Here is a 13,595-nt window from a genome sequence, read left to right on the forward strand (position 1 = left end):
AGCAGGACTGTGAACACCTCTTAGGGATACTCCTCGGCGAGTGGTCTGTAACACTGCAGGCTGCAGTCTGAAATTAACAGCCGTTCGTTACTACGTTTGCTCCTTCCCATCTCGCCATTTGTAGAACTGCATCCAAGTAATTACTTCCTGTGATGACACACTTTTGAGAAATGCTGAGCAGGTGGTAAAGCTGGAGAGAGACACAAGGAAGGCTTTGGTGAAGAGATCTGCAGAATGAAACCGGAGAACTGCAGGTCTAATGCATTTGTTGAGCTTCGGTGCAATTTGCAGTGCATTTGACACAGTTTTAAGGGTCTGAAGCAGAACAGAGTCAATCGAGATATCCCACAGAGGCTCTTTCACAATCCCCAGCTAACGTCTCCCACTGTCTGATGTAATCCCTTTAGTGCAGCTCCACTGGAAGCAGGAGCTCCTCAGCTGGTTAAGTCAGCCCTGGCACTTAGCTGCTAGTGCAGGGGTGCCACGGGGAATGGCAGAAGGTTGAAACCAGTCAGAAAACGCACCCATACGGTAGTGAGCAAACTCCAAAGAATTTTAACATTTCAGTCTGATTTAAAACAAATGTGTAAGCAAGAAAGTCTGATTTCTGAAGGGCAGATAATAGCTCTCGGCTATTTAGCAGACATCAAAGCCATGGCTGTTGGCCGCGTGACAAAATTCCCTCAGTAACACAGCCACAAAACACCACGTCTATAATATTTCTTGGTAATGTCATTTATTAAGTATCCTTTTTGATATAAAACTTTAAGCAAAAATATTTTGAAAACTCTGTTTTAATAACTTGCACAGGACTATTTTGTACAGTCACTGTCACAGCTGCTCAGGCTGCCATTTAAGGATTAAAAACCTTTACAAATGTCTCATTTCTCGCTGTGCCAGGATCTGTTCCGTACAAAGAGGCTGCAAGGGCAGACGTTGGAAGATGGGTGGAGAACCCAGGAAAGTTCTGAGTTCCTGTCTTTGGCTAATAAAGAAATCGACTGTATCAGAACCACGTGGCAACTGGCACCGCTCACCCAGATGGAATTCTGCCCCACACATTCAGACAGCATAAACAGATTCTACTTTGATTTCTGCCTGCCAAGGCTGTTGCGTAGCCTGTCTGAACCCCAGCCAGTCTATTTCATCTTATTCTTTTCCATGTAAGCCAATAATCCCATTTTTAACACTGACGAACAGTAAATAAACGTTTCTTTGGGCCAAGGGACAGCTCCTGTAGGTGCGAACATTTCCATTAAATAGATGAGGTCCATCAGGTAGCCAGATTAACACATCTGTTGGCACACGGAAGACAACTGGAAACACAGTGCGTGTGCTCGTGACAGATGCTGTAGGCACATACATATTCACCTTACAGTGAATACTTTAAGCAGAATCCTTAAATTACAGACAAAACACTATGTAAGCGGTTGCTTGAGGTCAAACAAACCAGTCCCTCCTTTAACAACTTTTCCGAGCACCAGGCACGCAGAAGGTGATCTCAGTTCGTCGTAAGCACCTACAACAAAATTCAGAAAGTCAAATTGGATGTTTCCAAAGGTTTCTCAAAAGGTCAGTGCTGAAAAGAAAGCAGTTTATTTTACATGCTCATCTGGTTCAGATGAGTTTACATACTCATCTGGGTCAGCCTCCCTAGTTTCAGAAAGGCATTGCCACCTACTGTTCAGACTGAATTTGTATTTCTGAGAGCAGAGCTCCAAATAACTCTTCCTGCCTCTCCCTACAACAATTTTCTCTTCCCAGTCTTTGTGTATAAGCAGAGAACTAGGCTGCACATTTCTAAATTCTTCCTATTCAGCAGGAAAAGATAATACACTCCCAATTCCAAGAGAACAGATTTGACCTTCCAGTGAACACATTTTGCTGATTAAATAAATTGCTTAAAAAACAAAATGCATCAGTGAAGCAAAACCAAAAAGAAACCCTTTTCATTTGCTGCCTTTCTCCCATGGAGCCTTTTTTCTTTGTTAGAGTGAATCCTTTTGATAAGGATTTTAAATCCTTCTGACAAGATACGAAGAGAACTTTTCACTGGAGAGACATTCCCTGAATTCCTTTGATTTTGTGGTTACTCACTGTAGCGAAATATTGTCACAGAAATTTGGAAGCTCTCCAGATGACACGTCTGGCCAATGCTTGCTGCATTTTGCTTTCACTGTTTGTTTTTTTTGTTTCGTTTTGTTTTTAAAGCAACCAGGCTGGTTTTCATTCATTCTAAATATCAGCAAGCTGCAATTTTTTTTTTTAGGAAAGCACGTTGGAAAAGTGGTTAAAAAAATAAATGTTTAACTTTTGGTAAATTTGGGTCATCTTTATTCTACTATGAACTAACTTTTTCTTATACAGAGGATGCAGGGGGAGGTGCTGTGCCATAGCAGCGTATGGTGTGTGCTTGCTGCCTGGATCTCAGCTACAGCTGTACAAGTAAACCGCTGCTCCTAAATGTGTGTCAACTGAGAAAAGGGGGGGAAAAAAAGGTTCTTTGTTAGGTCAAAGACGTAACCGTCCCGTTCGCTCACGTGACGTTCACAGAGAGTTATTCTCTGAGCAAACAGCCAAAAGGATCTCACTTCCGATGCAGATGTGCTCTCGCACCAAATCCTGGTCAGCAATCTGCTGGGTCACAACTGTGCTCTCGTGGCACTTCCTGCTCTGTGAGCAGTGCCCCGTGGTCGCAGCCCTTCCTTTTTCTGTCTTATTGATTGAGGCTGTAAGTGGGCACAGTATCTATTTAAATATACACTGGAGTTATCAGCTGCATTAAAGCAAATTAGATCCAGACTGCTGTAATCCACATTACGACTTGGTTTCCATCTTGGGGAAATCAATAAATCCCTGCACTTGCAAGCAGTGCGGCTTTCCTGCAAATTCGCCGTGCCCTTCTATTAGCATGCACTTCGGTCTTTATTTGTGATATTATCCGTAAATGTAATCATGTTTCACCTGACAAAACCTTTATCTTAATTCTAAATCAACATGAGCTACAATGTACATCCTGAGAAAGCAACTGTGCAAAAATCTTCCTCTTCTGCTCCATTTTTCTCCAAATTTACACTTTTCCTTTCTGATTTTCGGATGATTTCTAAGTCACTGGTAAGCAATACTGTTGTAAAACCCAAAGTTACCCTCCCAGACAAGGTGCAAAACAGCATTAAGAGAAAGGAATTAAGTGACAAAAGTTTCTGCCCCTGACATCTGTGCCAGGAAGCTTAAGACACTAGTTGAAGAGACTGCGTTGACAGCTTTTCCCATTTGTATTAGGTTACAAAATGGGGGCACAGGAGCATCCAAGAAGGAGCATCCAACAGGCAAGTGACAAAAAAACAAGAGCAAAAAGGTCGTGTAATTAATATCGAAATTGTGAGATAAAACAGTTCAGTGAGAGACCTAAAACATAACTTCTTTGGATGGGACTCCTAAATACAGATAGATGGCTAGTGCCATTTAAATACCCTAAAGGATCCATGCAGATACATGGTCTGCTGGACAAGGCAGAGAACCCAAGAGATTTGCACAACTTCCAGTGCAGCAAATAGGGGCCACCATATTCTTGGTTATCTGAAATGGCACCAGAAACCTACCATCAGCCAAATGAATCTGAGCCTTTGTCTGCGTTTGGGGGGGACCCTAAAGATAGTAAAGTTCTACAAAGCAGAAGAAATCCAAAATCAAATTAACAACCAGGAAGACTGTTCTCACAATAAAATGCCAATTTTAGAGCAGAAGAGCTGAAAACATGGGAGTTATAACAGAGACAGGAAAACCAAGCAGAGATGACAACTTTAATGGTCTAAGCAGAGACAGAAAAAGGCAGATTTAATAGTCTGTTTTAAGGCTTTGCTATAACAAACCGTAACAGTTTTAAGGTTTGTTATAAAAAAAGGCTATCTAATTCTTAAAGACAGGAATCACAGACCCCACAGATTACATGTGGGAGCTGACTTCATTTAAACTGACAGAATTTTATTAAACATGTCTGGAACATTTTCCTAGGCAAGGACTTAATTAAAATGTTAGCCTCTGGCCTTTTTTTCTAACACAATTATACATTACTCAAAATAGTGGAAATTTATGATGAAAACAAAGCATATGTGAAATTCTGCAGCGATATAGTTCAAACTAAACCATTTACCCATCATTGTTGCTTCCTTCAGGAATTTGTAACTGGTTTCGAACGTCATCTGTTGCAGAGGGGAGGAGCTGGACTGGATTCCAAAGCGATTCAGTGGTTTATAAACTCCTTCAAAACACATGTAGTCTGCCACAAGTGAAAGGTGCCGAGGGTCTACCACAATACCTAAGAACACAGGGAAGAGCAATCGTCAGAACACCCAAGTGCTAAGGTATTTTTTTCTAAAAAGAAATCTGATCTAATTAATCCCCTGGATCTAATCAACATGGAGAACATCTCTTTTAACATCCCTCTGGTGGCTGCCAATCTTTGTATGTAGCTGGAGTAGCTGCTCCCCTCAAATATCCAAGCTGGGCGCTCCTCATTTTAATATAAAACAGTACTTTTCTGTGTAAGATGCTAGGCATCCACAAAAAAAATGGACAAACAAAAACGTTCAATCTAAAAAGAAACAATACTTATTTTTAAGTAACACTGCGGTGTCAAGAGAGATGGGAGATCACTAACAGTTCTGTCAACATTTACCTACCAGTTCTTGAACAACTTGAAGGTTGGACCATTCTGGGCTGCCAGCCGAAAAATTTGTTGGATGAAACTGGTTGCTAAAACTCCCACTGCATTCATCTTCCCTCTTTTCAAGAGTTTAATTCACAGCGTGACTTAGCTCACTTAAGGCAAATTCAACCTGCCAAGCTTTAACAAGTCAGGCAGCCTCCCTGAACTGGGACTCTCAATAATGCAGAGGGACAAACCTTCAGACAATGCAGTATCAATGCAGTTTCTATCGTTTTAGAAACTACTATAAGCTTAACTGTAGAAGGAGCCTAGACGCTTATCGTTAAAAAGCTAGAATGAGGCAAGATTAATTCTATTCTCAGGGTCACTGTGCAGGTCTAACATAGTTCAGGTTCCTCAGATGTTAATTATTAATTCCTCTGGACTTTCCAGCTTGCACATTAATGGAATAGAAAAAAAAATCTGTGATGCATGGATAAATTCAACCTTGTCTAGTGTATTTTCTACAGATTAAACAGAACTTGACTAACGACTTCTTCACGGAAGGCACTATAATCATCAGAATGATGAAATAACGTAGAGCCATAACTGTGAGCAATGTGGCAATTATAATAAAGACCATCTTCAAAGATACAAACAAATCCTACCATATACAGCAAACACATCTTTTATTTCCTTTATAAGGACCCTCAGGGCAGACTCAATACCGTAATGCTTAGCCATGGCATGAATATCATTGGAATAAAGCCTGTTCAGGTCCAAAATCTGGAAGACAAAAAAAACAAAACACAGATATAAATTAGCACAGTAACTACTCTATTTTTTTCCAAATAGCTTAAGCTAAGCTAAGCAAGCTAGCATAGCTTTTTTCCCTCTACCTTTCATTAGCTTAAACACCACCAAAAGTTGCACAACAAGACAGTAGCTCAGAGCCAAATAGGGACAAAAACGACACTGGAGATTTATTTTTAAGCAAGTGGTCATTGTGGTTTTTACCTGAATCAGAATCAAAATTCAGCACAGAAAAAAATGACCTGATTTTAGAAAACAAACAAACCAACTAACCATTCCTAGCAGCAGGAGGACATGTTAAAGTCTTCCAAGAAATGTAGTGCCCAGTCTGTCTCAGCCAACCAGAACTTTTAACAAAAGCAGTAGAAAATACGTAGCATAAAACAATCCTCTATTTGTAGAGTCATGGGCTAGATGGCATAACAGAACTATTCATCTCCAAGTACTGCAATTCATTTAGATGGAAGAACTCCCTCAAGTAACATTTATAGAGACAGTTACAAGCACAGTGTGGAATTATCTGTCATTAGATACTGGGCTGCTGCACAAAAAAACAATTTGCAATTTACCCTTGAGAAAAGGCTTCACTGAACTCTGAACGCAGCTGGGGGAAAAAGGAGAAGGAAGGAAGCCTAAGAGCTGAAAAGGCTTCACATCAACCCTGCTAACACCTATCATCCACCCCCTCTCTGTAGAGCACAGGAGATCACTCCAGTTCAGGATTATAAATAGACTACATACATCAGAGTATCTGAACAGCTCTGCAAGATTTATCCCCTCAGTATGCAGAATGAGTTCTTTCTCTCCTTGCTTATTGGTACTTTCATTCAACAAGCACCGGGTGATGCCCTTCACTTCATGGATGACCGTGTTCCGTGCCAGAGAGAGAAGCAAAGAGGAGAGATCGAAGTACACCTTCATCAGTGGAAGCGTCAACGAAACCTAAAAAGAGAAAAAAACAGAAGCAGTGGTTTTCTGTAAAAATGCTTGAGCATTAGGTTCAGGAACCTACTTCTTTCTAGGCAAAAAGCAGTCAAATAGGATTATTTTAATTGTGTGCTTTGGGAACATAAATGTCTGACTAGAATTATAGTCATAAATATATTTACTTATAAACAATCACGTCAGTTGTCTTTTTAAAAAGTTTCATTGGGGTTTTGAAAGTCAGCTGTAAATAACTGCGTCAAGAAGAATATTTGTGCTGAGGCACACACTTCCACTCTGCTGTACTAATAGGGGACTGCTGATGAGACAAAACAGCAGCACTCCACTAAGAGAACCCTGTTACAAGAGCTACGGGCAGCTGCTGTGCAGCCACACACAGCTGCTTCCAGGCAACACCATCTTACCTCACACCAAAGTTCATTTTCAGTGTCAAACGTGTAATCCTGTATTGACGGGTGACTGTTCAGGACAGCATTTATTCGCATTTCCGCTGACTTGAGTAAAAGATTTCTCTCTTTTTTAGTCTGAGACATAAAGGAGAGATGTTGAGGATCATCGCCATCTGCTCCATTCTCATCTCCTTCATCTGCACCTTGAGCCCTCTCCTCTTCTTTATCTGATTCAGCCTCTTCATCTTCTGGATTCTCAGCAACATTTTCTTCTGCATTTTCTTCTTCACTCTCATAATCAACCTAAAAGAACAATTTGTAATTACGTAGGCCAGAGAACATACAGAAACAAACATACTATGAAGCAGTTTTATTCATGAATATTCTTGACAGATGAGTTGCAAGTACCTTGCCTATGACACAATGAAAATGTAATCCTGTTCCAAAGAGAATACAGCAGGATTCGGTTCAGTCTCTATTTCTCTTGCTGTTATTTCTCAATGCAACCATGGATGCTATAGCTTATTGTAACCATGGCAGAATTATTATTATTATTGATTTTTTTAAGCCCCATAATCTAGCTCTGATGACTGGAATCCCTCAGGATTTTACTCTTGCTAAAACTGCAGCTGACCATCCTTTGTACAGTAATTACGAAATAGTAAGCATGGAATGAACATGCACAGCCAGAATATTTGTAACAACTGCACTGTAGTTTTAAACACAACTGAAAAAATGTGAAAATAGCAAGACGAAGTTAAGTGGAACTACAGCACAGACAATCTGATTGCCAGACACATCTATCCAATAGCTGAAGAAGGAGGCTTTGGATAAAATCTGAAAGATCTTTTTATCTCTGACTTGCACAGTTCTGTATTACTCTTAACTACAGCAACCAGGCTCAGCCATAATAAGCACATCATCGGAAGTCTCAGCCCACGTTTCCTGCTACAGATTTCTCCCCCCATCCAAATTAAAACTGATCGGCACAGACTAGAGACCTCCTTATGCCTTTTACTGTATTATTACTGGCTTTCTTGCTGGTGTTCTGCTTCAATAGAAGTTTTCCTTCCCAAACTCAGACCAGGACAGTGGAAGCAGAATTCAAGTGCAGTGCTGAGCACCTATGAAATCATTACCTCTTCTTCCTGGTTCTTCCTCCGTTTTGCTTCTGTAGCATCACCATCCCCTTCATCAGCTTCTGCATCAACGATCTTCTCTTCCTCTTCGGGAGCTTCCTGACTACTTTGTGCCTAGAAATCCATAACAGATGTGACAATCAGGCTGACTCTGCTGTAAAGCATGAACTATATCCAAGGGCTTTAGATTTGTAATCTAACAATCCCTTGTCCATCTTTGAGACAGACATCCCCTGTTCTACCTTTAAGAACAAACTAATTTCTATAATAACACTACTGTAAAAAACAAACAAAAAACTCAAATTAGTGATAGCTTTAGCATTAAACAAGATCTTCTACAAGATATATAAGCTACTGCTCTGCTTATATGACAATCTACATTGGGAGAACGGTGGCAGAAGGAACACACAAAAGCTTTTGCAACGAATAAAGGATCTTCCCTTAAAGGTTTTGATAAACAGTGCTGTGAAAGGATCTTGATCCAAGGGCAGAGAGCACAAAGTTTTTTCTCAGTGGAACTAAAATAACATCATATGCTGAGAATGTGTAAGTAAATTAGGATTTTATAGGAGACAATTATTTCCTTGTTAATTTGATGAAAATACAAAGAGAATTTATACATAAAGAAACTGATTAAGAAGTAATTTAGTATTGACACAATTAGTATTCACATCAAAACAAGCGATGTTTTCGCAAATTCCAGTTCTCAAAAATAGGTAAGGAAAGTGAGGGACATTTCAGGTAATGCTTTTCTGTACCTTGTCTCCGTCACCATCTAAATCCTTCCGAGTTGCTTTCCGTGTGCTGACTTCAGTAAAAGATGCCATCTTCGCATTCTTCCGTTTAATTGTTTCCAGGACAATTTTAAAGAATCTGAAAGAAGAAGCAACCCAAGAGGTCCAAGTTCAGCAACACTGCAGTTAAGTTTGAGCTATCAAACAGAATGTATTTTAAGAAGCCGGTCAACTCATGACATGACATATTCCTTGGTGGATACAAAAATGTATCTAGGGTAAGGCAATTAATTTTTCTTCTTGTCCCTTTCCCATTTCCTTAGGAATAAAAGTTTGGCATCACCTCTCTTACAACTATAGATGTAGTGATGGATCCAAAGGTTATAAGCTCATCTAGACATAAAATCAGCACACCATATTGACCTTCAGAAGAGAGAGGTTGCTTTTGCACATTTAAAATTATTTTTTGAAACCAACAAGCACATGCAAAATTGTTATATAAAGCAACTCAGCTTGAATGAAGAACAAATCAGTGAAGTTTTTTGTTCCTTGTTTTACTTTCTTCTTTAAAAAAAACAAACAAAAACCCCACGAGTTGTATTTATTCTCTACGAGAGCAAGGGATACTTAAAGCATTCAAACATTTTTGCTGCTAATAAACACGTAAGCATTCAAAGATGAGGAATGCAACATTGCTTATACAGGCTCTTCTCTTGAGTATATCACAGACACAAGAAAGATGTGCCTCAACAGAATTCTGCACTGTAGCCAAGCCACAGATACACAGTTTCACTCGAGACAAAAATCCACCATGAAGATGCTTCTGCAAGCAAGTCTTCAGGACACTGCTGCTCTGAGAGCCGTAACAGCAATAATAAACAAGTGATGACCCCTAGAGCCCACAGAAGGGCAAAAAGAAAAACAAACATGAGAGCATCTGAAAGCAAACTAACCTTGTTTCCATGAAGTGCAAGATGTCCCTGGGCTTCACACATTTCTCCTCTCGGTAATACTCATGGGGCAAGAAGTAGAATTTGATTTTGTAGAGGCGATGCCTGTCCTGCTTGCTCTTCACACGCAGGGATTCCTCTAACTCAACTTTCTGTAAAACCTACAGAAGCAACAAGCAGGAACATAACTCCTTTGGTGAAGGCACTTTATTTACTTCCTGCAACTTCAGTGCCTTTGATGAGACCAGAATTAGACAAGACTAGCTGGAAAACTGTTCTGTGGGCTTTGTGGCAGCTCCTGGGGAAGATGACCACCTTACTGCAATCCTTCTGGCTTAAACTGCTCCCAACAATTAATTTAGACAATGGGAGAACAGGCTCACCTCCTGTCCCACTTCTGCACAAGAGGCCACACTTCTTAGGGGGCCAACAGCTTCATTTTATTGAAGCATGTTACTTGCCCTTCGAACATGACAGTAGTTCAGTGGAGCTGACTTAACTCTATCCTTGCTGCACCCCAACCTGAAATAAGACAGAAGAGGACAGTGCATGCAGGCATGAGTCCAAGAAAAAGCCAAACAAGGCTATAGCAGGAAATACAAATCCTCCCCTGCATTATACTATTGCTATGTCTAAACTATTACACTTGCTTTACACTCTATAGTCTGCAGCCTGTGATGATGTCTACAGATTCAATTGAATTTAAGTCTCATATGGCCACGGTAACTCCAGCTCCTTTCAATGTCTCATGTCCAGTAGGCAAGAAGTGAAAAGAAAGGACCCACCTTATCTCACACCCACAGGCAGGCCTGTAAAAACTGCTGCAAAGCCAGACAAACCCATAAGCTCAAAGCAGAAACTGCGTTTTGCAGATTCCCTAAGGATACACTGAATAGGTGGCTCACCTCAGCTAAGCTCACTCTTGTGAGCTGTTTCTTAAGCTGCTTCACCTTCTTGTGAGCTTTCTTGGTATTAAGCACAGGAACGCTCATGGTTGGTGTTTTAATATTTGCACTGGCTACCATCAGTATTTCCCGCAACCTTTAAATAAAGAATGATCTTTCAAATGAAGCTGTAAAAGCACTCTGCAATCAAATAAACATCTACTTCACTTAATAAGACAGCATGCAGCTGCATGCTTATTAAATAAACCAGCATGCAGCAACTGCCAGTCCCACCAAAACCATACGTATCAGGAGTTGCGGTTACCATTGCACCACTCCTTTCCATTTCCCTGGTTCCTGACCAGGCACAGCTTCACCCACTCCATTAGATTATCACTCCAATTACGGGAAAAAAAACAGAGATGGTAATAAGTTGTTCCCAGAACAGAAGAACTAATGAAGCCTGTTTCCTACAGATGCATAATGTATGCTCCTCGTGCCTTCTCCCTCTCCCCTGCTGCACTAAAGTGACACAACCGTCTGCCACCTCATCCCTCACACACATTTACACAGCCACGGCCAGCACCCATGCGATTCAGAACAAGATGATGACTGGCTGGTAAACATGCGTGTGCTTGCAAAGTGCCTGTCAGTACATGGAAGAGCCAGGAGAAACCTTGCTGCTATAAAAACAGGTCTCCTTCTGTCAAGGTGATGATAATCCTGCAAGACTTTGTAGTCATTTGCAGTGAATTTTTTTTGTGTGAAAACCAAACAGGCTTAAAAGATACTAGGGGGAAGAAAAGATGAGCAGAGGGCAAACCCACAAACCACGGCTTCTTTAGGCTTTTACTGTGCCAAATAAAAAATAGAAACAAAATAAGTCATTTGTTATGCACCCAGTAAGAGATCTCCATAGATCTCTTGTGTCTGGAAAGTGAGCCAAAACACCCATAAAATTGTACGACATGAAGATATTTCTAAACAGGTACAATTGACATTTAAACTAAACGATCATTTGCTCTCAAGATCACATACACCTGCCAGTATGGTAAAAAAAAAAAAAAAATATTGAAGTGCCAAAAATAGCTAAGGACTCATTGAGAACACAGGGTTCTCACCTTGGAATACCCAAAGTCACATTCATTTCACCTCTGCCAGCAAAATGGAAGGTGTTCAGAGTCATCTGTGTGGAAGGTTCCCCAATACTCTGAGCTGCAAGAAGACCCACAGCTTCTCCTGGGTCACAAAGAGATCGTTGCCACTTTAAATACAACAAATCCTTTAATCTGAAAGGCAATAAATAAGCAGATATTTAGCTCAACATAAAAAAACTCAGTGCAGACTGAAACTTTCCAAGTTCAATGAAGTTACCTCTTTCAGCCATTCTCTATTGGTAGGCTCTGGACAAATACACTTCAGGAACTGTAAAACTGTATTTGATCCTAATTTGATCTGACAGCTCATTGACACAGAGCTGCGAGCTTAGAACAAACTGTCTTTTACTGCTAATTCCCACGTTGTCAAAAGAGAATTATTTACACTCATTTCCTCATCTCAACTGTTTTGCTGACTGCAAGATGTGGCAAGAACATATTTTCATTTTTAACCGTTGCATATGGAAAGACCCTTGTGCTGCTTTTATTCTGTGGTCTTTGCTGAAGTTCTTACCAGCACAGAAAACTCAGATTTGGAACAAACAGACCACCTGGGCTTCTCCACTAGGCAGTATGCACGCTTGGCTTTCAAGAACCATTCTGAAACCCACAAATTTGCTTCACAGAGGTCACAACAAAAACCATGATTTGATAAAGACTTTTCATCTTCAGCAAACCCAGTCCAAAAATACTTTTTGGGGGGGCTCAGCACAGAGAAGTAAGCATAGAGAAGTTACTACCTATCAGAAGAAAGTGCTGGTTGCATGCAACTTCCGCTGTTCTCACATTCCCATTTCTTGATATAATCTCTGACTCCATTTTCGAATGTTTCTGAAACAGATGCAAAATGTGTATCTGGACGCCAAACTGCAAGGCTTGGGTCAGGACACTTTTTGGTCTTCTTTTGATACTTTCTTCGCTTCTTCTCATCTAGTTCATACCACATCTTCAGTAACTGGAAATAAAAGAGAATTTTTAAGCTGGCTGGTTCAGCCACAGTAAGACCAAAGTAAAATATCACCACTTCCACCAGCAATCTAGCAATAGAGGAGGAAAAGATCACCTGCAGAACACTTAAGGGTGTATGGAACACATAGTAGAGCACAACTCAGCTACAATATAGCATTGCCCATTTTTGGTACTTACAATTTTAACCCCAAATGTCTTCAAGATTCTCTATACACTTGAAATCAAGTATCTACCCATAGTAACTACATAGAAACCAGTGAAATACAACTAAGAATGCTTTTAACTTGGAAGTGAAATCCCTTGACTTACTTTAATCTTCACTTCTAGCTGACTAGCACCTCACCTGTCCAAAGCTAGCATGACAGAAGAGCTTTTCTTGATTTCAGTTGTCTACACTCAACCTCATGAATCCAGAAGAAATCTTAAATACAGCTTGTATCTTATACACGCTCATCTTTCTTTTTTCTAGTCTTCAGTTGGCTAGTCTTTCAGGTAACACTTCATATGTTGCATTTAATGGAGGAAAAAGTTAATGCTGACTTCAAAAAAGAAATACAGAAAATGCTTTTAAAAGCTTTTACAAGCTTTGCTGTTAATGAAGGAGAAGCTCTCTTGTGACATGGTTATCTGTCCACTGAGGTTTATAATATACTGAGACAGAGATAAATATACATCCTTTCCTACCTACTGCTGAAAGAAAAAAAGCAAACAAATGAATCCCCATGCCAAATTGTTCTGGGTGCTATCAGATGCACCAATAGCAACATAAATTCAGCATAGCTGAGTAAATATACTAGTCACACTGCATAACATTTGTAGACACGTAACTTCTGTTAGTTTATCCCAATACCTTCAATTTGGAGTTTTATGCAAACTGTCCACATCACAACAGGGCAAGTTCATAGTGAAAGCAAGGCTGTGAATGCCTGTGGCCATATATTCATTCTTTGATAAAAGCCATATATAT

General features: G+C 40.2%; 1 protein-coding gene across 1 annotated transcript in view; it reads right to left on the reverse strand.

Moving 5' to 3' along the window:
* Nucleotides 1-687: 687 nt before the first annotated feature.
* The window catches only part of POLR1A (RNA polymerase I subunit A), a 32,251-nt gene continuing 19,343 nt past the window's right edge, over nucleotides 688-13,595 (reverse strand). Inside the window, exons 24-34 of the mRNA XM_032186997.1 lie at nucleotides 12,400-12,614; nucleotides 11,624-11,791; nucleotides 10,524-10,659; nucleotides 9,622-9,779; nucleotides 8,693-8,807; nucleotides 7,935-8,048; nucleotides 6,811-7,098; nucleotides 6,203-6,403; nucleotides 5,317-5,434; nucleotides 4,154-4,318; nucleotides 688-1,519 (exon numbers count right to left, since the gene is read on the reverse strand). Coding sequence (XP_032042888.1) covers nucleotides 1,419-1,519; nucleotides 4,154-4,318; nucleotides 5,317-5,434; nucleotides 6,203-6,403; nucleotides 6,811-7,098; nucleotides 7,935-8,048; nucleotides 8,693-8,807; nucleotides 9,622-9,779; nucleotides 10,524-10,659; nucleotides 11,624-11,791; nucleotides 12,400-12,614 — 1,779 coding nt within the window. The 3' untranslated portion in view covers nucleotides 688-1,418. The remainder of the gene's footprint in view (nucleotides 1,520-4,153; nucleotides 4,319-5,316; nucleotides 5,435-6,202; nucleotides 6,404-6,810; nucleotides 7,099-7,934; nucleotides 8,049-8,692; nucleotides 8,808-9,621; nucleotides 9,780-10,523; nucleotides 10,660-11,623; nucleotides 11,792-12,399; nucleotides 12,615-13,595) is intronic.

Source organism: Aythya fuligula, chromosome 4 (genome assembly GCF_009819795.1).
Source record: "Aythya fuligula isolate bAytFul2 chromosome 4, bAytFul2.pri, whole genome shotgun sequence".
Taxonomy (NCBI): domain Eukaryota; kingdom Metazoa; phylum Chordata; class Aves; order Anseriformes; family Anatidae; genus Aythya; species Aythya fuligula.